The sequence below is a fragment of the Corvus kubaryi genome, unplaced genomic scaffold, assembly GCF_017639235.1.
Source record: "Corvus kubaryi isolate FWS band 111438036 unplaced genomic scaffold, C.kubaryi_AGA036_p1.0 split1-37296, whole genome shotgun sequence".
Taxonomy (NCBI): domain Eukaryota; kingdom Metazoa; phylum Chordata; class Aves; order Passeriformes; family Corvidae; genus Corvus; species Corvus kubaryi.
In genome coordinates, this window is record NW_024582075.1 from 17,481,636 (window position 1) to 17,506,835 (window position 25,200).

At 36.6% G+C, this 25,200-nt stretch overlaps 1 protein-coding gene across 4 annotated transcripts in view; it reads left to right on the forward strand.

Moving 5' to 3' along the window:
- Positions 1 to 25,200, forward strand: part of GLIS3 (GLIS family zinc finger 3) — a 161,411-nt gene that overhangs the window by 94,340 nt on the left and 41,871 nt on the right. For all 4 annotated transcript variants that reach the window (XM_042013008.1, XM_042013009.1, XM_042013006.1 and 1 more), the window contains exons 4-5: positions 19,247 to 19,408; positions 20,793 to 20,903. In XM_042013008.1, the coding sequence (XP_041868942.1) occupies positions 19,247 to 19,408; positions 20,793 to 20,903 (273 nt within the window). The remainder of the gene's footprint in view (positions 1 to 19,246; positions 19,409 to 20,792; positions 20,904 to 25,200) is intronic.

The following is a 25,200-nucleotide window of genomic DNA, read 5'->3' on the forward strand; positions in this document are numbered from 1 at the left end:
CTGCTTTCACAACTTAGAACCTTTGTGGAACTGGTCATATGCATTTAGCTGTTATTTTTGCCTTGAACTTTTACTGCTTCAGGCTGCTAGTGGAAAACCGTAAAAAATTCTAAATTAAACTTTCCTGATGTAAACTAGGAGTACTGGGTTTGCATATTTACTTGGCCCATTCAACACTTTGACCCTGTAAAATTTTGATGTACAACACATGAGAGCAAGAGTTCATCTGGCTTTGTGTGAATGCTAACCATTAAGGTAAATGAAAGGAAAAAACAATTTTTTCCCCTTTCTCTGCATATACTTACTCTTAACATCAACGCTGTTCCATGAAATAAAAACATCAAGAAATAATGTAATTTGTTTTCCATGAGGAGTACCTCACTCCAGAAGTGATCAGCAGTTAGGATATATGAAGAGTGTCACATTTCTTTCCCTAGTCTTATTTTCCCTCCCCCCTATTCAGATTGATTCACCCCTGCCTGATTTTAACAATAAAACATGCCAATCAAGGAATGTGCATATTTTAAAAACTTCCATCTGTGATGCTTGGCAAGTTGCAATATTTGTCATTTCCCCAACTCTTCATACCACAATGACCATTGTAATTTTTTTTTTTTGCCAGTGGATGTAATAGTCCTTTTGTACAACCCTATCTCAAATATAAATTAAAAGTAAGCTCAAAATAATTATGTGGCTTTTTTAAGTATAACTTTTTGATTGTGGCTACTCTTTATGTCTGGGGGGAACAAATAGAGAAGGCTAGGAACAACTTAAGATTCACATCCAATCTTGGCTTCAGATACAGGGCTTTGTTAACGTTGAATTTGCTTTCTTGCTGAAAGAAGAAAAAAAGTCTTCTTGTCACCAGAGATTAAATGCTGAATGACATCATTAGAACTCAACAAAATCCTGGGATCCTATGCAGCTCTACTCTTTTTTTTTTCTTCTTTGTCCCTTTTCCTCCTCTTCTTTTTTTTCCTTTCTTAAATGGGAACAGCGATGTACAAAGTCATTACATTGCTGATGAACCATTAAGTCACTGAGCCTTGTTTAAATAAGTGTATTTCACATAGACATCCAACAACAGTCATTGTCTCTTAAGACTGGATCCTGTTTGCTGAGCATCGTTGCATATGCCTACTTTCATTAAAAAGATACCTTCCCAAAGACTTAGAAAAATAACTGCTTTACAAAAAGTATGGAGAAAAGGTGACAGAATTTGAAGGCTTCTAGGGGGAAAACTGAACACATCTTGCTGTTACTGTATTTACAGAACTTTTCTTGTACTATAGGGCAGCATACAGGTGAAGGTCCTGATACTGCAAAGATTTATTTATGGGATGAGCTTGTGGCAGTACAAGTCATCTCAACTGAACCAAGAAGGAGCTCTTATGGTATTGGGGATGAAGGCCCTTCGTGAACTGATGCCTTGAATATTTAGGAATGTGCTGAGAGAAAATGTTCCTCTGAAACTTCTCATTTATTTCTCTTCTCCTGTTAAATGCCCTAAAGCAACTGAGGGCATGGTGCTAATTCCAAGTTACCTTGTTAAACTCAATATAATCACAAGAGTGAAGGAGAGGGTTATGAATTATTTGCCACCAAAATAAAGCGATATGGATAATTAGAAGGGATTAACTCCATTATAAGGCTCTTACATCTTGTACTTTCAGTGAAGCAAATTCTAGGTATATGCAGATGGTTTTAAGACAAATTTTACCCCACTGTAGTAAATGTGGTGTGATATTAAGCACTTAGTGGCTAGTATTACATCAGATAAGGAATCTGCCACTGGCCTGATTCAGATGTCACTTGGGTGGCCAAGGATATAGAAAGGATTATCCAGTAATGATCTGCTGGATTCGGCTCAAAGTGCGCTACTGCCAGCTGCTGTTTCTTATCAACTTTCCAAAAATATGGCCTGAGTCAGCTGGTAACTTCATTCACAGAGTTTTGTTTCAGACTAAGTGACTTGCATCATCTTCTTAACTAGAAAGAAAGCAACCCAATGATTCACTATCATCCATGTAGGTCATACACTGCCTTCAAGTGTTCTTCCCCTTTAGCTGTTTGAGGCTTTGTTTACTTATTGTACAGAATGATTAGTGATGTTGTTTGTGACCTCATGTAATTTAGTTGGTACTGTTTCCACCTCTCCTGGTGTCAGAAGGGCATGCTGTGGCATATGGTCAGGATGCTTGGTGGGCTCTGATCAGTCATTTGCTTTCTTGTAATGCAAAGGCCTCTTTAGTTTGACACTTGTGCTGCTGTCAGAGGCAATGAGGGTCAGCAGTTGTGGTGACAAATTAGTTTTGACAAGCTTAATGACCCCAATGAAGAAAAGTCTGCAGCCTTGATAGCAACTGCAGAATAATTGGTTAGCTCAGCCAAACAAGAAACATGTTCAAATCCCAGATCCTCTCTGGGGCCAATTACACCATTCAACAAAAGAGGTGGAAGGTTGCCATTAGCTTCTAATGTGATACAAAAGCATCAGTGGGCTGTGTTTCAATCAATTCAGTTTGCTTTGGTGGGATATCAGGAAACTGAAGGAAACAACAGCCTTTCAAACAGTTTTCATGCTATACATTGTAGAAATCAAAGAGAAATCTTCATAAGAGCCTTTAGACTTTTATGGACAATAGTGTCTTGCAATGTTTCAGGTAAGTATGTGTATGTGGATGTTGATGTAGCTAAATGCAAAAGACTTATTCAGACTTTCCCTGGGTCTTCAGACTGTAGGACAAAGCAACCGAAGTGAAGTAATAAAGTAGTGTAAGTAACAAAGTAACAGCTGTCATGCAGTTAATGGAAAGTGTGACGTGTTTGATCTATACATATCTTTTTCTAAAGAGAATACAACCATTATAGGGATGTAGCCTCAACATCAGCATCTCATTGTGTGTGTTGTTTTTGTAATTACAGTGTATGCTGTTAATAAGCATCAAAATGTCACTGCTAGCAGATCAGATCTGCAGCCTTCTTATAAGTAAACACTAATTCAGGAAAAAAAAAAATCCATATTGCCATCTTCTTGCCAGCAATATCATCATCACCAACCCTCTTCTTCATTGCTGGGCTCTAGTTCTCCCCGTGAGTAACAATGTTGAAAGTAAATTAATTAAACCCTCACTTTTTCTGCAAATGGTCAATTTTCTAGGGGCCATACAAGTTGCCAGTGCAGTACACCCTCTTTGAGTTACTTCCGAGGTCTGAAACTCAATTGATCTTCAAAGATAAACCATTCTGGTTTTAATGCTTTATTAGTATATAAGATAGAAAGGGAAGAACAGAATAGAGACATCAGAGATGTTTTTCACAGTACTGCTGGTGTGACTGGAGTCAGTAAGCGCTTAGTCCAGCATGATCCGTCCTGAGCCTGCCCATTCACTTCAGTTTCTTGACTCTTCCAGAACTCTAAAACCATGCTAGTTTTCCCCTCACTCATCATTCCCTCCTTCCCACACACTCTACTTCTGTGGTTGTTACCTGAAAATAATCTAGCCTCTCTATTAATGAAGGTATTAATTACAAATGCTTATCAGATTCATTAATCCACTTAATATTTTTGTAATATAGATACCAGATTTTTTTACCCTGCCTTTGGACATCTGTCTAGCAGATGGTAACCTTTTCCATAGCAGTATAAACATAAAGTTATTTTGAAACAGAAACTCCAAATAGGTGAAGTGCAATAAAGCACTTCTGCCGTGTTTTCAACTGATTTTGTGGCATACATCAACATGCACTTTTAGCATTGCACTTGATTAGGAAATGAGCATAATCTGGGCTCAGAGTTAGTCTTCTCTTTCCATGTAAACTTCTGATGCTATTCATTCTCAATTAGTGCTTGTGTTGTGCTTTTATCTGTATTTTTATCATCTGGCTTTGTGTTAACGGTACAAACAATTAAAATAGAAAATAAAGTTTGTATTGTCAATTAAGAAAAACCAAGAACAATGACTTTGTCCAACAGAGCAAAAATAGCTCAGATATCTGTTGTAGCTTCTCTAAGACAGGCTTTCACAGTGGGAAAAGATTAATTTCAAAGACTACTGAATGCTGTAATGATTCACAGAGAATGAGGTAAATGTTAAGTTGCCCTGGGGAAATATATACTAAGAAGAATGCAATGTCCACCAAAGAGAGGAGAAAAAAAAATCCTTAACTTCACAAGCATAGTTATTTACTGAGTCATCCTTTTATTTTCCTTTGATGAAATTCAAAGCTTTTTTATCCTTGCTCTCAGAAAATTGCACAGCTCATGCCCTGTGCCTCTGAATCTGCAGGTATTTGGGTTTTTTGTTCTCTTTGGCTGTACTGACAAGCAATAAAAATTAGGCACAGTCACTAACTTGCTATTATCTAATATGTCCTCTAGGTATTCCATAACCAGTTGTGGTGCCAGATATACCACTTAAATAAATTAAGTCTGGTAACTCACTCATTGAACACATCACTTGAGAAAGGATGTATGTATTTATCTTAGTAATATGCCATGGGTACTGATCTTATTTTTCTTCCTGTCCCTATTTTGTGCATCTCATTTTTCTGCCTGGCCCTGTGTGTTTTAGACTAGCTTCTCTCATCCTAGCTTTGGATTTATTCCCAAAGTGTTTTGCTTCTGTAGAGTCTGTAAACCCATCAAGGCTTCCCTAGAAAATGATCTATTTAATGATAGGAACAAAATCATTACAGGAGAGGAACAAAATCATTACATTTATCAAGGCTTGTTATTATTCCACTGACACCCTACATTTATTACTGATGCCTGTATTTACTCTTTCTTGCCCTTGTTCTCTAATGATCACCTAAGCTTTATCGTAACTGAAACCTCAGTTGCATGGTGAGAACCACTTCTGTGTAAGGTGTATAAGAGGCTCATCTACTTATAAGTGAGGGGAAGAAATGCATTCCTAGATACATTGGATGATGAGCATAGCAGAGAACCTGATTTAATCCTAAATTAGACAGGAATTCTTTTTGTGAGTCACTGCCATGCTACTTTTCTCAGGAGCCCCAGGGAAAGAAAAAGGTTAAAAGGTTCAACACAGATTTAAGATATGCGTGATATGAAATACCAACATGCTTGCATTACTAGTTAGGAGGTCTTCAGTATTTTAAAGGTTGGTTGTTTGATGCAATATTGTATGAATGATTTAACTTTATTCAAAAATGGAAAATAAAAAAATATTCAACACCACAGTGTCTTTATTAGCTTATTCCTCAACTTTTCCTGTATTAAATTTTTCATTGTTGAGAAGCTCACCCGAGGGAGCTGTTTTGCATTTATCCCTCACAGTCCCTTCACTGCAGGCCTTTTGTTATAAGGTTTTTGTTTGCATAAGGCAGCATCTCAGTAGACGGGACAAAATCCTCTGTTACGTGTGTGACTTAAACGAGTGCAGGGATCCACATAGGTTTTGCACTACCTTATCTTCTGTTTTTTGAAACTTGAACCTTTTTGTATCATCTGTGTGGCAGAAGAAATAACGACCCTGTAGTGAGTCAGAAAATACTGGCATTGGCATTTTCCTGAGCCAGGAGCTCTTGGCTGCTGAGCTCTTTAGAAAAAAACATATTGTGCCCTAACCACAGTTTTACAAGCAGCAAGTGTGTGCCAGCAGCTCTACAGGGCACAGTCCAACTCCAAGCCTTGCCTGGTCCTTCTGATTGTGTTCTGTGTGCTCAGCCTTGCTTTGAACCCTGAGTCCCATCCCTGGTAACCAGACACATCTGTCAATTTAGATAAGGCCCTGCCTCCTTCCAAACCAAGGTCTAACCCAAATATTTGTGCTCCCAGATTGCACATCACATTGTTATCTCAGGCATCAGCCTTAACTCACTGGGGGCAGTCTGCGTGAAGTGACTGCCATTTGTCCTGACTGCAGCCGTGGCCCAGCCAAGGCTCATGGTCCTACTCCAGCCAGGCCTTGCCTGCAATACATCCCCGACTGCCTTCATACTGTGATTTCTGCTAACACCATATGTGTTCTTCTATCTGGTGTGAGGCATGTCTGCAAGAGGCAAGATGTTCTGGTGCATGTAAATTGAATTGCAGGTGATGCAGTGTGTACTCAAGTTGTTGGAACCAAGGGATGACCTTAGCTGGCATTAAATGGGGTGTCAGAAGGCTAAATCCTAGCCATTACCTGGAGTTCATGCTGCTTCCTTACTATGTTTTTTTCTGGTGTTGAGAGGGAGGAGGGAGAGGAGGAACAGCAGCTTTGTTTGCTTTCCTGTTGGATGTACATACTGATTCTTTGCACTTGGATACACTGCACCAAAAGGAGGGAAATAACTTCTAAGTGTTTCTCTTTTCTTTTTTGGGCTGTTTTTACTGTCATGGGATCTCAGCAAAAATCTTTCTCAATTTGACAAGGCACGTACAGGCAAGAGGATTTGCTATCCTGAAAGGAAGATGGTGCCTATATCTACTTTTAGCATTCCTTTTGACTTCTATCTTTTTCGTCAAATTATCTTTGTTTTAATTTTAAATTCAAAGCATAATATTTAGATTTTAGTAAATGCTACTGCAAAGAAACAGTAACCAACACTTCTACCTTTCCAATCTTTAGCCGCTTCCATTGGTTTTCTTATCTCCAACTCACACCCATCAGTCAGATCTGTAGATTATTTTGAAAATTATTATGCTTAAGAAGCCACATATCACTGAAGAACTGCATTTCCAGTACATGAAGTCTTGTCCCCATCTTCTCACAGTGATGGCTTGTTTGCTTCACATGACCTTCTGTCTTGCCCTATTGAATCTGGAGAGCTTGCTCACCAGATGGGTTTCTGTAAGATCTCCTTGCTCTCTTTTTAATCCACAGGCTTATAACATGTGGGAGTATTGTCTTAGTCATCATGAATTTTGAGATTTAGTTGCAGATAGTCAAAAGCATATCTTCCACTGAACAAATTCAATGAAGCAAGAAAGCTTCTTTCTGCCTTTATTCTTATTACACTTCCCAGCAGGGCAGAAGATTAAATAATGCATACCCCAGATTCGAAAAGAATTTCTAATTTATGTTCTTTCTCCATAAAATACAGGGCTTAATCCTTTTCTTAAAGCTTTTTTTCTTTCTTTCTTTCTTTCTTGCCTGGTTTTTTTGATTTTTGGGTTTTATTTTTAACTAATTAAACAAACAGGCTCTAATTGAAAAAAAGGCTGAGAGTGTTAAGCAGTCAAGAATAGAAAACAGTTACTGGGCTGGGAAGTGCATTTTGAATGTTGCTGGAAATTTTTCTGTGGTTTACTTGTGGGGTAAGAAATAAACCTCCTTGGCTGTTTGCTATTGTGATGGACTCCCACTGATTAAAATGCAAGCACTTTTGCCTTGTTTTCCACAACTGTTCTTTTTTGCAATCTGTCTCTATCAAATTGTGAAGTGAGTGTTCTGTGTTTTGCCATGAAAAGACAGCTGTGTAAGTAGCTCGGCTCAGAACAGGAGAAAGTGGGGATTTTAAATGCTGAATTGTATTATTGATTTCCCTTTAACGGGACAAAGAGAGAATAAGAAGTAAGGCTACATTGCTAAACAGCTCAAATACATTTCACTCTAATCTTTTGGTTGCTTATTTTAAATTACCTATTACAAATCAGAGTGCAGAAGCAAGTTCCTGGTATGATTTTTAGACTAATTCAGCAGAATCCTGCTGTTCATGCCCTAAAATGTGCTGCAGAGCTGCAGTTCAGCCAGCAACATTATGAGTTGAGGCATTGTAATTATCTTGGCTTATGACCTAAGGATTAGGAAACTACTTGTAATTCTACATTTCTAACATATTCCAAATTCTCAAGTGAAAGTGGGGCATATTGAAGTAATGCAGAATTGGGACCTGGTTATTATGACAGAACGGTTATAGTATGGACTGGCAGTAATGCAGCCATGCTAAGGTTGTTTAAGAATTCACCTTTGCCCCATTTTAATTTGCTTAAGTTTTTGCTGAATAGTAGATTTTGGGGAATTTTCTGGTCCAGATTTTTTCAGTAGCCATAGATACTAATCTGAATACTTTTCAATAAAGCACCAATGATTCAAAAGTAATTGAGTTGTTTTAAGAAGTTCTGGAATTCAGAAAATAAACATTAAGATATTAATTTTCTTTAATTTCTAGTTACTTAGCTTTGGGGTCTGTGGGGTGGCTTTTAGGTATTACAGAGCATATTTTGATTAAATATGCTTCAGACTGTTCAAGCGAGTGCGTTACAATCGTAACCCCAAATTAGCCACTTCAAGTATTAGAAAATGTTGAATATTTACTGCTGTATATAGCCTTGAATGTAACTTCTGTATGCTTTACTTGCATCCACATAGTTAAAAGTATCGCAAGGTAGTATACTCTTGTTTGCTTCTTACATACAATTATCAGGATTAAATTTCTCATGAATATCAGTGAGATGGCATTATCATGGTAGAGAGTAAGTATTATGAAACAGAGGTAGGAAAAAATCAGTATGCATCATACCTATTTTCCAAAAAGATGGAAATCTGAAGTTAGTAATATAGTTAGAGAGTAGCCAAGTAATTTTTATAGCTATGTATAGAAGTATACTAGGCGGCCATAACTATAGAGATGCACGTGTTGTATTTTAAGAAAAAAGCTACTAAAAAGCAGTGCAAAAATTTTTTTGAAATAATACCTATAAAGTTTTGGTCACCACTCCACATTTGTTATAAATCATTATTACTGGCAGAGATTCTGCCAGAGTGTAATAGAAACAGTCTTTTCTCCATTATGAACTGAGTGGACCATGAATACACCCCATGGATTGAATAGCCTGAACTTATTAATTCCATAAGAAACATTCTAGAAACATTACCTCTCTGAGGCAAAAGAGTCAAATCAATTCTGTCATACGAAATTTGCAAAAAATTCCGTCCCCTGATGAGGTTGTTGTTCCATAATGGAGAATGAGGTTGTTGTTGCATAATGGAGAATATCAGACCTTTTGGTCCTTGAAATCAAACAGTATGTTTCTGTGTATCCCTATGAAAGAGCATACTTTGAAAAAGGTACTTCTCAAACCAATACATACTGGCACAGTTTAATCTTGCTATTTTCAAGGTATTCTACTTATATGTGTAAAAAATGTGTTTATGTTAGAGGTTACATATGATTGAGCCAATTTGGCAGAAGAAAATAGTGCAACAGGTATGTAAATATTGTATTAAAATTAAGAGAATTGCCTTTTCAGTATATTGTTCTTGCATTTTCCAAGTGCAACTTAAACTTCTAAATTCAAGTCCAGGTTTGACCAAGCATAATACTGTCCACTAATGATGCCTCTTTCGGTATGCATTGTGCTTTTTGTCTCAGGCACTTCAAGCTGAACACTGCCTAATGTAAACAAGTAACCCATTAAATTATGCCTTACACTTTTGCTTTAATAAAACTACTTTAACCGGGCCCTTTAAGTAACATCAGTGTCAGTCTGTCAAATTTGGAGCCAGTCAAACTTTTTTTTTTCCAGGATAACATAAGTACATCATTTCTTTGGACACAAAGTTAGTATTTGTAGAAATGTACTGTATCTTGGCATGTTTGCATTTGAGTCCAAATGCTGCACTCGGGAACTATCAAATGGATCTCTTACTGCCCATTTTGCTCTTGACAGTTATCTAACAGCTTTTTTAATTAAAAAACCCCAAAATAAACAAAAAAAAAACCAACAAAAAAACTCTAAGAAAATTGAGGTTTGACTTTTTAAATAAGAAATGGGGTTTACCAAGAGGTCCTGTGCCAGATAGCAGCTGGCCTTGTGTACATTTGCTGGGAATAAAAAGAACCTCATATCCAGATTTGTAAAACACCATGCTGAAAGTTTTACAGTATCAATTGTGAGCTATGCACCATAAGTAAGAGTTTACTGAGAACTGTCTTAGTGCTTTCCTGTCTGTAATATCCTTGTATCTGTGAAAAATGGCAATCAGGTGTTAATATTTTCAAATAACTGTAAGAATAAATACTTTGTTAGTGTTTGTAGAGCAGCATGCATGTTTCTTCCACTTTTTCAGTCCCAATTTCCATGTTTATAAATAGGATAGGACAGGATGGAATGGAATACTCTTATTTCTATGATAGAAATAGATATTTGTACAAAGTTACTATTTATAGAAAATACAATGAATCATGAATGATAATGTTGACATGGAGTATGGTGAGGAAGTTTCTTTTGCAGCTCAGCTATGGGTTCAGAGCTTTCCTGGTTATTTATTCCGTTTTTACCTAGTGTAATAGAGATCAGATTTTAGACCTTTGTGAAATTCAGAAAGAGCAAAATCTAAAACAACAGAATCTTCCCAGTGAGAATGTGATTTACACTATATCATTTCCATATTTGAAAGCCTATTACCTCAATTTATAGTGCATGTCTGGCACGAAATCCTGTAGAAAACAGAACTACATAAGTGAGATATAGTTACATGTTTTCATTTTTTTGAAGATGGTATTCCTGCATGTATTTTTTTAAATACCTGCAAGGAAACAACTGGTTTTTTACTTGACAAAAGGTTGTTTAGTTCTTGCATGTCTACAAGAAGGAAAACGTATTCAAATGCATAGGACTTCTCTGGGGCTTACAATAATAGTAGCTGCCTTAACAGTGAACAATTTCTAGGAGAAAAAAGCTGCATGATTACAGATTATGGCCTCAGTTACATGAGGATCAAAGACAACCTTTTAGAAAAGCCAAAGAGGAAGAGAAAGAAAGGAGTAAAATCAGAAGAAAAAAAGAATTTGCAAGCACCATCTTCCAAAAGGAAGCAAAGAAAGAATTCCCAAAATGTTCATTTTCCCCCTAATAGTTTCCATACCATATGGTTTTTGAATCAGTAGCAGCTGATGTATTCGGTAATAGCTCCTTTTGAAGGGAGTTGTCATAATATTTACCTTCTCTACAGCAACAGAAATAGCTTGTGAGGCTGAAATGGCCATGCTTACTAAGACTGATGAAAACAAGAGACATTTCCATGGTGAATGAATCTCTTGACACCATTATTTCAGGGACGAGTAACATTCATTGCACTGTGCTTAGTTTCAACTGAGATATTTGTGTCCTTAGGCATGGTGCTACCTAGAAAATAAGGTTACATTGTGCTGCAGATCTCTAGAACATGAAAAGTATGAAGAATTCTGGAGATCTGATATGAAAAGGAAAAAAAGAGCATGCTACATTTATCAAAAACACAGGAATAAAAGCCATCTGTAAAGAGAGTTTTCACAATGAAATACTGTGGTAGGTGGGGACAGTTACTTAAGTCTCCTACTTTTACTGCAATTATATGCCATCCTTAGTCCACTGTCTTACCAGAACTGACATCAGAATACTGACCTCCCTGGAAAGGAGATTAAAAATAAATCTTACTGAGACACTCAAGTAATCTGTCTATATACAGGAACGGTCAAGTGTGTACAGTGTGACCAAAAAAGTGACAATTATTCAAAGAGAATGCAAGAAACTAGCCTCTCATGTGCATCTGTCTGAAAAAGTAGCCTGATTCAGTTTCCCATGTGAACCAATGTGTAGATTTTTGGTCTGTATTAACATACCCTCTTTTCCATTGATTTCATTGCCTGTATAGCAGCATGTATCTCTTCTTACTTAAAAATACCCAAAGAGATGGATGTATCGGAAAACTGAAATCAGGTTAGGATATAGTCTATTAATCTTGTTCAATCCCTACACGCAAACAAAAAAAGCATTATGTGCTGCTTAATCAAAAGCTCTTAAAATGTGAACCTTATAGCTATAAGCACTGACTAGTCCTATTAAGTCTTACATCTGACTAGTAATATGAACTTTACTCTCTATCTATTGAGTATAATAAGCCTTTTAACATAAACTAGGAAGTACAAAGAGGCTAAATAATAATTTACTTTAGATTTTGCCATGGTCTGTAATTATCTTTTGTTTGCATTTACATTTATGCATGCTGGATCATAAAATTTTAAGGAATCTACCAGAAAAACACAAAGTGAGGATATTGCAGTGAAGGGAACCTTCTTTTTTTTAAGAGGAAAGCAAAAGAGGCTAATTACCTCTGGGCCAGTTTGTCATTGAAAAACTGGGCAAACAAGTATCTGCTATAATCAATGTAACACATATAAACATAATCTGTCATTATTTACTGGAACAATAAATTCCCAGACATTGTATAATTTCATAAGCCTAACTATAAAAGCAAAAATAAATGCCAGCCATTGCACAGTTTTGAGGAAAATATATGGCTTTATATAAGCTCAGTGCATTCACCAAAGCATTCAGCCACCACATTAGAAAATATGTTCTGTTCAGATAGACACTAAAGTAAAGTGCTGCTCTGAATGCTACATTTTCCCCCATTTAAACACTTCAAGGGTTAAAAGCACAGCACTTACTTTGCACTAGATGAACCTGGGCCTTTAAATCTCAGCTGTGACTGCAGCCTCCTTGTCAGTGAGCACCTGATGTCAGCAGTTTGAATGATGTCTGACACTAATTATGTGTCATTCACAAGATTGCCAGGCTGGAGAGTCTGGGGGTATAAAAAGCTATTTAAAAGGTTTTCATATGAGGTCTTACTCTCAATTTTTTGAAAACACTTCTTTTGCAGAGAAGCACCCTGGTAATACTGTTGAGGAAGGAAAATGGTTAAAAGACTATTAATTAATGCTTGAAATGCATTGTTCTTGTTTGAAAGCCATAAAAGAAGCAGCTTTTACTTCTGTTTGTGTGGTAAATACAAAGCTGTGGAGAGATACCTTGTCCTTGTCATACCACCTGCCTAGGTGCTGACACAGAAGAACCTACCTGGTCAGCATCTCAAAGCATTCAAAATTAATTGACAGATGGACAGTGTTAAATAATTAATGTTCCTTTTATCTGCTAATAAATCTTAGAAAATGCTGCATGGCTATTGAATAATTCAAAGCTTTGGTTTGGGACCTTATGTATATGTTACTCTAGATTTATTTTTTCCTAGGGATACCGTTTCTTCCATTTGCACATACATATTAATGAATTACAGCATTTTCTAAGGTCTAGGAATGGTTTATGTTTTTATTCAGATATATTCCTTAAAAGTTAAGGATTTAAAACTTTTACTTGTCATAATTATGATCAGTTTATGAATATTATGAAAGTAGGCAAGTCAAACAGCTTGTCATGCCAATCTCCAACAGTAATTCGCTGTTGTAAATGGGTGTGGAACAATACATTACATGAGTTGGTACAGTGCTCTGGGGGGGCGGGTATTCTTCTCTTCTTCCATGTAACAGGTGTTAGGATGGAAGGAAATAACTTCCAAGTTGTGCCAGGGAAGGATTGGTTTGGATATTAGCAAAAAATTCTTCACTGAAAGAGTTGTCAAGCACTGGGAGAAGCTGCTCACGTAAGTGGCAGAATCACCATCCCTGGAGGCATTAAAAAGACCTGTAGATGTGGTGCTTGGTGACATGGTTTAGTGGTGGACTTGGCAGTGCTGGGGTAATGGTTGGAGTCAGTGATCTGAAGAGTCTTTTCCAACCTAAAATGATTTTAAGTTTTTTGTATTAAATTCCATTTGAAGAGTACATAGTAGATGAAGAGTGCTTCACTTGTTCCCAGAATAGTGGTCCTAAGTAGTTAAACTTCGTACATTTAACAGGGACTAGAAGAGCTACAAATACCGAGAGTATCCCACTGACAGAGATGATCCCATTAGTTTTGCTGGATTATTGAATTATGAAAAGGTACATAGTAAATCAGCCAAATGCAAAGAAATGTAAGCAGGAAGGAAGACATATAGCTTATGATTACAATATGAGAAATTATGCCTAGAAAAAAGTCTGAGTGGGAATTTAGTAGTACCAACTGTAATCAAAACCCTCAGTAAAATGCTATGACTTAAAGAAGGCTAGGATGATCCTGAAATAAGTGAAAAAGGGAGATTGATTCATATTACCTGAATACCTAACATTGATAAGACTACCACTGAAATACTGATCATGTATTTTGTATCCCAGGTGAATACAGAAGTAGTCAGAAGGGGACCAAATTACACTGTGTGAGGAGTTTTTAGTACATGTGTCTATGTGGTCATGTGCAATCAGTCATAGATTAATGTGGGTTTGCCATGCATTGGCTGGCAAAAAAAAGAGCCAGGTCTGATTTGAACTGTATATCTGTGAAACTGCTGGTTGTCTTACCTGTGTGGATGCAGTGGGGAAAGCCCAGTCCCACAGTCATGATGCCATGTATCCTTGGACCACTCTGGCATCCACTGTGCTTAATGAAGAAAAGGCATGGAAGGTAGAGATGTTGGTTATTTTCTCATTGTTTTTCATGGAAAGTATTTTTGCTAGGGTAAAGTTTCTTATCTTGTTGACCTTTTAAAATCAGTGAGGAATTTCTCCCCTCTGATACGTATCTTAGCTTCTGGGTGCACATTTTTCTTCTCATTTTGCATCATCAGAGGTTCCCCATGAGTGAATAGGTTACTAAGCCAAACAAGCTGGTATTTTGAAACTCTGGGTATGCATTTGAACCACCTGGTTAATATGTCCTCTGTGTGTGCTTAAGGTTGGGTTGATTTCCCCCAAGTCAGATTGGCAGAGATTTGAAGAGTTCTTCACCTTTCCATCAAGCACATGCCATATCTAACTTTCTGAGGCCATTTGGATGCAGCTCATGTGCCTCCCTATATCAGAGCCTTTTGAGGGGCTCTCAGTCTGTTTCTTGCCTGAGACATGTATTCAGTTTTATTGAAGAATGAATGTATTCTGTCAGTAAAATATCTAGGTTTGTTATGGAGATTTTGTGTGGACAATAGCTAGCTCTTGTACACAGAAAGTCAGATGCTTCAATTTAATGGTTATAGGCAGGCTAATGTTTAGCAAAGTCAAATTTAAAAAGGAAAACCACACCTCTCCCAGTAAACTTAGAGATAGGCCAGATGAGGAACATGTAATGAAACGTATTTGTTATAATATCACATAAATATTTCCTCACACATGACAATGGAGAAGGGAAATGCTTATCCTTCACACTTCAAAAAATAAAAGATGATCCTTTGCCACATACAGTGATGCTTAAAAATATTTGTGGATCACTGTATAATTGGTTAGGATGAAAAAAGATACTAAAATCCCAAACTTGAAGATAGTAACAGTGTGTTGTATACTCAATTGAACATTTCTGTAAAATCAAATACTGTTCAGGTGTCAGTATTTCTAAAAGTATTTAATTTCATTTTGGGGGGATTTGGAATCAATGTCAAAGTAAGTCTGAGAAAGCATTGTATATAGTGAAAAAGCAAATAATTTTGATATGTATAAATAATTTGGGAGAAGGTTAAATGACTTGATAACAGAAAATACCTAGAATCAAAAGTTACCTTTTACATTGCTTATAATGTTAATACAGCAGAAAAATGACAAAAGAAAAAAATGACACTGGGTGCAAAAGCAAAACAAATTCACACAGGAAAATGTGAATATATTTAATACCAGATTATATTAGATAGGGGATAAAGAAGAAGTTGGGCTGACTGACTTTTAAAATGAAGACTACATACTTTTCAGTGAATGGGCAGAGCTCAGACAGATGTCTGCCAGAACAAGTTCTTCAGTCCTTGCTATACTGGTGATCAACTGAGATAATCAGAGCAGTTCCTTTTGCAGAGAAAACTGACTAATTTCTTAGTCACTTGGCCACTGATTATCTGCTACTGATACTGAAGTATTCACACAGATATTACCATGCTGTTCTATTGTTTAAGAGTCTAAATGTATTTTATAGTGAAGGTGGCTGTTGAATTCCAGTCAGGGCTCAGAAATGCATGGTGCATCCAGCAGGGCTTTGGATGTTGAACAGATTATTTTATATAACCTATGAGATTATATTGTCATTTTACAGGAGGGTTGCTGGTATACTGAACATCATTGCTGCATAAGTAAGGATGAACAGTGCATTCGTGAGAACATTAATATTTTAAAGTCAAAACACTGCTTTTTCTTTCTGTTGACGTGCTTTACCTTTCCCTGTAAATATATTGTTTCTTGCTTTTCATAACTGGCCTTATAAAAGGAGAAAGTAAACATGAATGTGTTTTAAAAATAACTTTGGGAAGTACAGAGGGGAAATTTTCTGTATGAGCTACTTAATGGTTTCAATTTGCATGCAGTAGTAAAAATAAAAGCTCAGTAATGTGATTTCTGTATTGCAGTTTAGGAAAACATTGCACAATTAATTCCACATAATACTTGCAAAAAACCCTGTTTAATCAGGCATATGTTTAGGGCTGTTAAACAGATTCAGAATGCTAAATGTATGCCATATACTTAAAGTGACTACAACAGTTAATATCTTAGAAAACTTGAGTTCCATTTCAAAATGCAGCTATCAACTCCCTGACTTTTCCCCCCCAGAAGTAATCCTGTCTTGTCTGCGATACTTCCACTGAAATCTGTTTATGAGGATAGAATGTATGCTGTGTTGTTGAAAAGAGTATCTTTTCATTCCTTTTATCTTAAGAATCAGAGATTTCCAAGGCTTCAAGAAATTTGATTTATAGAGGAAACGTTCATTAACTGTTGAGTAAAGGTGGTCTTTTTAATAATACAGGCTTGTAGACTCTGTTTTGCTAGAATGACCTTTTCAGCAATACACAACTATATATTGCCTTGTGAATATACCAGACAGTAATTTAAGGCTGTGGAGGGAAGAGAAAACTATCTTTTCTTCCAATTTATACTCAGCAATGCAGAAGTCTTCAGAAATAACAATTCTTAAATTTTTATGTTTACACTCCCCAGTTCTGCTTACTTAAGCATTTTTGCCCATTTAAAATTAATAGTAATTTTACAACCATAAAAAAAATCATTTACATGTTTAAGTTCATTTGCATGCTTGAAGATTCGAAGTTTAATAACCTGAAAAATAAACAAAACAGAGCCATGCTTCTACAGCTTGTTCATTGATCTGAGTTTTACCCTATAAAATCAATGGCTTCTTGAGGTACTACAATTATACTTATGTACAGCATAGTCATAGTCATTAGAAAAAATGTTTTTTCTTTTATGAAGTTGTTACAAAAGAATAACTTGTTTGTATAAGATGGGCTAATCAGTAGACTTCTTTCTAATTTTAACATAGGTGCTCTTGAATTATTTTGCTTTTTGAAGGTCATTTTTTTGAAAGCTTAAAACTGAAAGAGTACATTTATATTAGATGTTAGGAAGAAATTCATTATTGTGAGGGTGGTGAGGCACAGGAACAGGTTGGCCAGAAAAGTTGTAGATCCCTCATCCCTGGAAGTGTTCGAGCCAAGGCTGGATGGAGCACTGAGCAACTTGTTCTAGCGGTTGTCCCTACCATAGCAGGGGGATTGGAACAAAATGATCTTTAAAATCCCTTCCAACCCAAACCATTCTATAATTCTATCATTTTTGTGATTAATTTCTTGTATCAGTTTTTAGCTTCCATGTTTTTATGCTTTCTCCACTCTTTACTTTTTCCTAGAGAAATGTGATATTTTTATCAAGACACTTGTAAGGTGTATTGGTGTATTTTTTTTTTCTGTAATATTTTCTAAAAATATATCCTTAAGAGTATAAATATTTTTACACTTGCAACAATGTTTTGTATGCATGCTAAAGGTCTGTAAACATAAAGGCAACACTATTTATACAAGCACAAATTAATGTTCAGTGGTCAATCTGGATAATCTGAAATCAAAGGGGATCATCTGAAAAGCACTGGTTCACTTTGTATAAAGGGATGGAATAGAAATAAAAAGTTTCCTGGATTGAGACATTTTCTGAAATGAATATGTGGGAAAGATAAATCACAGTTATGGTATAGCGGGGTGGTTCATCCTCTTTATCAAACTTTAGTTTCTTAATCTTAATTTTAATATTGATGGTTTATAGGTAATGTGATTTATACTTTATTCTTTGAACTTGTAATTCTTTTTTGCAGTAATCCAAAAGACAGATGGTCTTAAAATTAAGTGATACAAATTTTGTATATTTTTTCTCTTTTTTGGAGGAAGTTACTGATTTATAAGAAAGGCATGCCAATTACGATCAGAATTATGTCAGTTTTTCCTATCTGTGCTTTTGTAAACATATTGCTGCATAATATATAATAAAATTTAGTTGTGTTATTCTGACACTGGTGAAAAATGGCCTGTTTCTTCTCAAGTGAATAAAATTAACAGGTAATTAATAGGTAGCAAAATGATGGAAATTTTTGTGTTAGCTTTAGAAATGTTTGATATCTCCGCTACAGAATAATTACTTTTGCAAGTATGCAAGAACTGCAAACTAGCATGTTATCCATCAGAAGCTTTAGATAGTGGCTTTGCATAGTGGGATATGCAGCAGCTGAAACTAATGAGATTAATTGATCCTGACTGATAGAATTTTAAAAAGCCTGCCCTTCTGATAGTCATAAATATTTAAGTGTAATTGAAATCAAGTGCATATAAAAATGCTGGTGTCAAATAGAATGGACCTTTTACTTTCCCTTAGGTTACAGTATACTATGAGAACACGATGATGAAAATCTTGTTTTCTGTTCCTATAAACATAGATTTCTCCACAGATGCAGTACTTGATTAAGTACAGAAGTACTGTGCCACATGGTTATTGGTTTCCCATAGGAATTACATCCTATTTTGACAGGCTTACAGTATTTTTAGTGCTTCATACATTTACTCATGGTAGAAAGGTAAAAATATATTTCAGAAGTCATTTTACTTTTTGCATCACCATTAGCCAGGCAGAGCAGACTGATACTTCCCCGCATGCCTTTGCTATTGCTCTGTAGGTTGGGCTGGTACTAAGAGATGCCTCAGTTAGGGTCAGTTGCCATTATCCAAAGAAGCCTGGAGCTGATATAGGGATGGTTAGCAGAGGTCTTGGGAACCTCACAGTGAGTGTTTTGCTCTTGGCATGCTACAGGGAGGAGAATCAGCTGGTGCTGTGTTAACCAGACAGGTGCTGCATTCTCACCTGGTTGGTCCCTTTGGGTCTCAGTGTGCCATCTGCAAAATCTAGGACATGCTCTCCTAATTCAGCCATGTGCAGGGAGGATAGGTACATTTTTACACTCTAAATAGTTTGAACCCTGCAGCAACACCCAAGCCAGGCCCTGCGGAGCTACCCAGCCATAGCAGGCTGGAGGTCTCTGCATGCCCTTTTACTCTCCTGTTCGGTGTTTGCTGTTGCAGTTTACTGTGTGTGCTTTCCTTTCAAATAATTTCTTTCTCTTTTCTAGTTTGAGGGTTGCAAGAAAGCCTTTTCCAGACTAGAAAATCTCAAGATTCACTTAAGGAGCCATACGGGTGAAAAGCCGTACCTTTGCCAGCACCCTGGCTGCCAGAAAGCTTTCAGCAACTCCAGTGACCGCGCCAAGCACCAGAGGACACACCTGGACACTGTAAGGACACAGAAGTCCCATTGCAGTCCCCTGTACAATAGACCATCTGATCCTTTCCTCCAGCTTGGTGACAGCAGGTAGCCCATAAGAGATAGGTCTGATGAGGCTGTTGAAGCTGCTTCAAAAGTGACCCAGTAATCTAAGCATGCAAGAAGATGGACCAAACTAGTTGATGAGAAGACCACAGTTCCATGGTCTTTGCTGCAGGTAGAGGCAGTAGCTTTTTCCACTTAGTTGATATTTAGGGAAACTGAAGCCATCTGCGATAATAAGTCCTTTTCTTTGACAAAAACTTAAGGCTAGGACATGTACCAGAAAGTCAAGAGAGGTAGAATAATTTTGTTAATCTAAAAATTTTCATGCTAACAGATTGTTGCTTTAAATTTGAGTCACAGCTGAGATTTGTTTGAAAAACTGTTTCAGAACAAAAGATCATGTTTTCACAGAGACGGTTTCCAAAGGGCAGGAGTTCAGAAATACAATTAAAACAATGCCATTTGAGTTAAATGGATGTTTAAAAAATAAATTATCGATTTTGAATAGCTGATACTACAGCTGGCAAGTTAATTATTTGTACAAGGTGTTTTCAGAAATGCTTTGTGAAACATAAGTGGATAAATTGCAAAATAGCTAATTTCAGGAAACAGTTTGACCTAATGTTCATTTAATACTTTGTATTGTGAACCTACAAATCTTCAGGGAAGACAGACAGATTAGAACACTCAAGATGAGGTATTTATATGAGTTAGATTTATTGGGCTTTCCTTTAAGAAAACTATAAAGATATGACAAGACTGGTATTTTTCTAAAATGAAGTATTATTAGAAAATGTGAGCTGAAGCAGTTGGTTGGTACTTCACATTAAAATGCCTTTTTTTTTTTTTTTTATGTTATACTTTTGAAACTTCAATATTCAATACTTGGTTTGGTTTTTGCTTGCCTTCTTTGTAATATAGTAAACTAACACTTATTCTTGTTCTCTTTTTCTGAAGCAGATCCTTCTATAATCCTAAACAGTCTTTCTGGGCCTTTACTGCAGTTTCTTTACCTGATTCACTAAAGACTGTAATTTCTGATTAAGTCAAAGATTGCTCTGAGGGTGGAAGAATTGTAAGTATATCCAGCAATATTCATTGTACTGATTAGAAAAAAAAGGTAACAATGAAAGGTGCTGTAATGAAAGCTTTCCTTTTGTTTGTCTTCCTTAAAAGCTTTACTTCATCCTTTCCCCCTCTAACAAATTGCCAGCACTCTGCTTGTAATAATGTACATTTTTGTTCTGTACTAGTGTGGTTTGCAGCATCCCAAGGCTCAAAAAGGATTCTCCTGAGTTAAAATAATTTGTGATAAAACAGCATCTTTATCCTTTTTCTTTTTGATTTAGAAACCTTATGCATGTCAGATTCCAGGATGTACTAAGCGGTACACAGATCCAAGTTCCCTACGAAAGCATGTGAAAGCCCATTCTCCCAAAGATCAACAAGTCAGGAAAAAGGTAATTTTTCTACTGTCTTGACTGGTGTAAAGCTTATGAGAAGAAATCAGTGTTGTAGTATTAGATGTTTCAATGCATCTTCAAGTACTTGGGTTGATTTCAGACTGTGAATTAGAAAAACCAGCAAATTATATTTAGATGTGGTTCATATATAGATAATTTCAACTTTGACTTAATGAGGCTACCTGATTTAAAGATTTATGTTTTTTGATGTGATTGTTAATCACTAAGTGTACATAACAAGGCAAATAAAAATAATTTTTGCCAACAGAAGTGCTTGGTTTCAAATTCTGCCACTTGGTAAATACACAATATTACAAAATACTGGCCAGTCTCAGATGGAAGGATGAGGGCAGTATGTGAGATTAAGCTCTGAATTATATTTCCATATTCCAGATACTTCCAACACCAAGATATTTCACAATGCTGATTCCCTGTGGATATCAAGTCCATGAGTCATCAACTGTTTATAAGTGCATCTCTAAAGAGCTGAGTTGTGACCTAAGGGAATGATTTTTTTGGGGGGGAGCGTTTTTCATCATAGCTCATATTAATCACTGGCACTATTTCATTAGATTATTTAGATTATTGAGTTTGAAAGTCTAAGCTTTCATTTTAAAGGAAACTGGTTCTGATAAAATGGAAACATGCATGAAGGGAGGGACAGATAAACCTTTGAGATGTCAACCCCATGTTGAACAAGTTATAGTTTAGAAGTTTTAAAATTAAATGCACAGCCATTCACAGAAAGTAGCAAGAAAATCACTTGTGCAGCACTGGAAGCATTGAGTGGCAGTATTTAAAGCTGCAGTATAAAAACTGGAAGAGTAAGTTTTTATTCAGTGGTTTGTTGAAGCAGGACATGGCAGTAGGAACTGACCTACAGTGTTCATGAGGGATTTCCATTAAACTTATGTGTGTCCACTCCTGTATCAGAGATTAAGTAAATGAGCATTCATTTTCACCTTAGTAAGTAGTTCTTTGGCTCCCTTGTTCCTATGAATGCTGCCCAGAGGCAGGACTGCCAGATGAGGTCTGTGAGCCTTGTCCTGCCTGTCCCAGAAGTGCAACTTGGCCATCCAGACACCATCTCCTACAAGCATGGTCAGCACATTGCGTTCTGAGAAGTTGTGTGATGTCTCAATTAAAATTGGCATAATGGACCTTAATATAGTAATTAAAGTTCTGCTGTAGAGTTACTGTCATTGAAGGTGAAATAACATGTTACTGCTTCTGTTGTTTTCTCATGTTGCACTACTATGTCAGATTTTCCTTCTTGCATTTCAATCACTCTTTGATTTTGCTCATTTTTAATTTCCTCTTTGTGCCAAACAGTTTAAACTTGGCCCTTTTTACTCCTCAGTTCACTCTCTCTGAGCACACTCTAGACTTAAAATTATCCATTTTTTTCATCCCTCTTTGATAAGGATTTATTTACGCTCACTGGTCACTTGGGATATATTAATATATATAAGGAGAAATATGCCAAACTTCTACAAAAACAAAAGAAAAATTGTGGCTTCTATCAAGCCAGATACTTAAAACACAGATAAAGTTTGCATAATGTTTACAAGGTACAACATAGTTTGTTGCTGGACCTTTGAGAAGTTATAATTACTAACTAATATTATGCTTTGGTATTTGAAATATTTTCTGACAGTAATAATAACAAAAAATAAGAACAAAAACCCTTTTATTGAAGAATTAAGGTTATTTATGGATTTAATTAAAAGTGAAAATTGGCTTAATGTCAAAAAGGTAATTACGAAAATGCAAATTCATCAAAAATAACCATAAAAATTCCAAGGTGATAAAGACACAGTGGACTAATAACTTCCAGCCGTAGGGATCTATTCTGTTACAGAGAATGAAACCCTTTGCTGTCACACCCCGTTAGTCATGGATTCCTTTAATATATCGTGCCTGACTGGTTTTAATCCTCCTTTTCACCTCCCCCTGCATACCAAGTGACATTGTTGTGGCGTCTTAGGTTGCTGGCTGTCCAAGACTGTACCTGCAAATGTGTCTTTGATGTTGCACAGACTTAAATAGCAGGATGAAGTGTATTCATAGGAGTAGAATCAGCTACTTGCTGTGCTGATGTTTACATTGAGTCTTCACCCCGGATTCTGTTGATGTTTCTTCAAAGTATTTGACTCTTTCCTTGGATCTCTAAGATAGGGCCAGATTATGCAATGGGATATAGGTAAATTTCCATCTCTCAATTATTTTAAGCAACTTCTGTTGATATAGGTCTATGACTTACCATGTAAGGCAAAAATGCTTTTCCTGCAAATCCATAATGCAGTCACTGTTCCCCTTCCGTAGTTATTCACTAAATACATTTAACTGGGAATCTCTCCAGGTAATGAGATGAAATCCTGTATACCAAGAAGATTCCAGCACAAATGCATTTAATGAAAGCAATTTAATGGATAGTACAATAAAATTTCATTTACTCTTCGAAGGAAAGCAGAGCCATGAGAGAGTAAAGATAGTCATGCCTACTTTCATCATCTTTGTGTAATTTGAAAAATTCTTGATAAAAATGAGGGCAAACAAGTACGCAAAGACCATGTAAATATCTGTGAACAGATGCTGAAAATCTTTAGTAAAATACTTTAGGTACAAGTCTGTAATCTTAAATTATTTTGGTGGAATAAAAAGCAGTGTTTATTATCTTATTTTAAAAAAGAAAAATTGCTGACTCTGCCAGGATTTCATCTTCCCATTGGGAAGATAGATGGAGTTTCTTCTAAGCCAGGAAGTCAGTGAAAGAGAACTAGACAGTACCCAAAATGAGAGATTATAGTGATGCTGAGAGGAATGTTAATGTACAACATGCCCCTCAACTACAATTACTTTTGAAATGTATTCTCTTTTTAATCTTGTTCTCATTTCAGCTTTGACAGGAAAACTTAAAAGATTTTTTCTGTAAGTTGGCTAGACAAGTAAGCTTATTTTCAGTTGGCTACACTTTTTTGATTTCAGTAAAGCACAAATGTCTTTCATCTGTGAACTGATGGTACTGTATTCAAAATCAAGAATCCATAGCTCTTTTAGTTCATAATTCTTTTTATTGAAGTTGAAAATGAAAATGCAATTGTGGAACATCTCAGCCAGATAGAAACATTCTAACATAGTTTTGGGTATTAGAGAGCAGGGATTCCTTACTGCAGCATGCTGGTCACTCAGAGGATCCTGTCTCCAATCGAATCCAAGCATCAGGTAAACAGAGTCTTTATCATACAAAAATAATCACATGTTCATTAGCTATTGACCCTTACTTGGTGTATATGTTTTACTTTCTTCTACATGGTCTCACCCCTTATCAGATATCCTTATAGGTTCCTTGGGGTTTGTCTTCAATGTCCCTTGTCATTTTTAGGTGGCTGTTCCTTGACCCCCACTTTTGAGTAAGTGCAATATCATTGTTTTGCATAACTTCTGCTTTGTCAGCCTTGCAGAGCTGAGCTGGCATCCTGCTTGTGTTTTGCATGGCTTCTGTTTGCCTAAGTTACATCCTTTATCTATTTCTCCAAGGCTGTGCTGTTCTGTTCTACTGTCCTTGATAAGAGTGAAATGTTGTTCTGTTCCATTCGTATCATTCTACTCATTATCATGTCCATATCATATCATTAACACAATCCAAATCCTGTGCTATTAGAACACATAACCTCAGGAATGGGTCAGGTTGGAAGGGATCACAGTGGGTCATCTGGTTCAGCCTCCCTGTTCTGGGTCATCCCAGGGCACGTGGCACAGGACTGTGTCAGACAGTTCTTGAACATCCCCAGTGAGGGAGACTCCACAGCCTCTCTGGTCAATCTGTTCCAGTGCCTGGTCACCCACACAGTAAAGAAGTTCTTGCTCATATTCAGGTGGAATTTCCTGTGTGTCAGTTTCTGCCCATTGCCTCTTGTCCTGTTGCCTGGCACCACTGAGTAGAGCCTGGTCCATTCTCTGACACCCTCCCTTCAGACACTTACAGGTATTGATGGGGTCCCCTGTGTCATCTCTTCTCAAGGCGAACAGGCCCAACTCTCAGCATTCTTTGTAAGAGAGACCCAGTTTGAAACTTGTATAGAAGGTCAATACCACCATTATGCTCTTCATGAAGATCCATTTGTTGTGTAAGCTAGCACTCAGCCTTGTACGAGATCATTGTCTTTTCCATGTAAGTATACCATGAAAAGTAATTTGCTATTTCTGTAGCAGTCATGCTGAAGAAATCTGTGTTTGTGAATCTAAAGAAAATATTTAATTCACTTTCAAATACTGCAGTGCAGTTCCCACT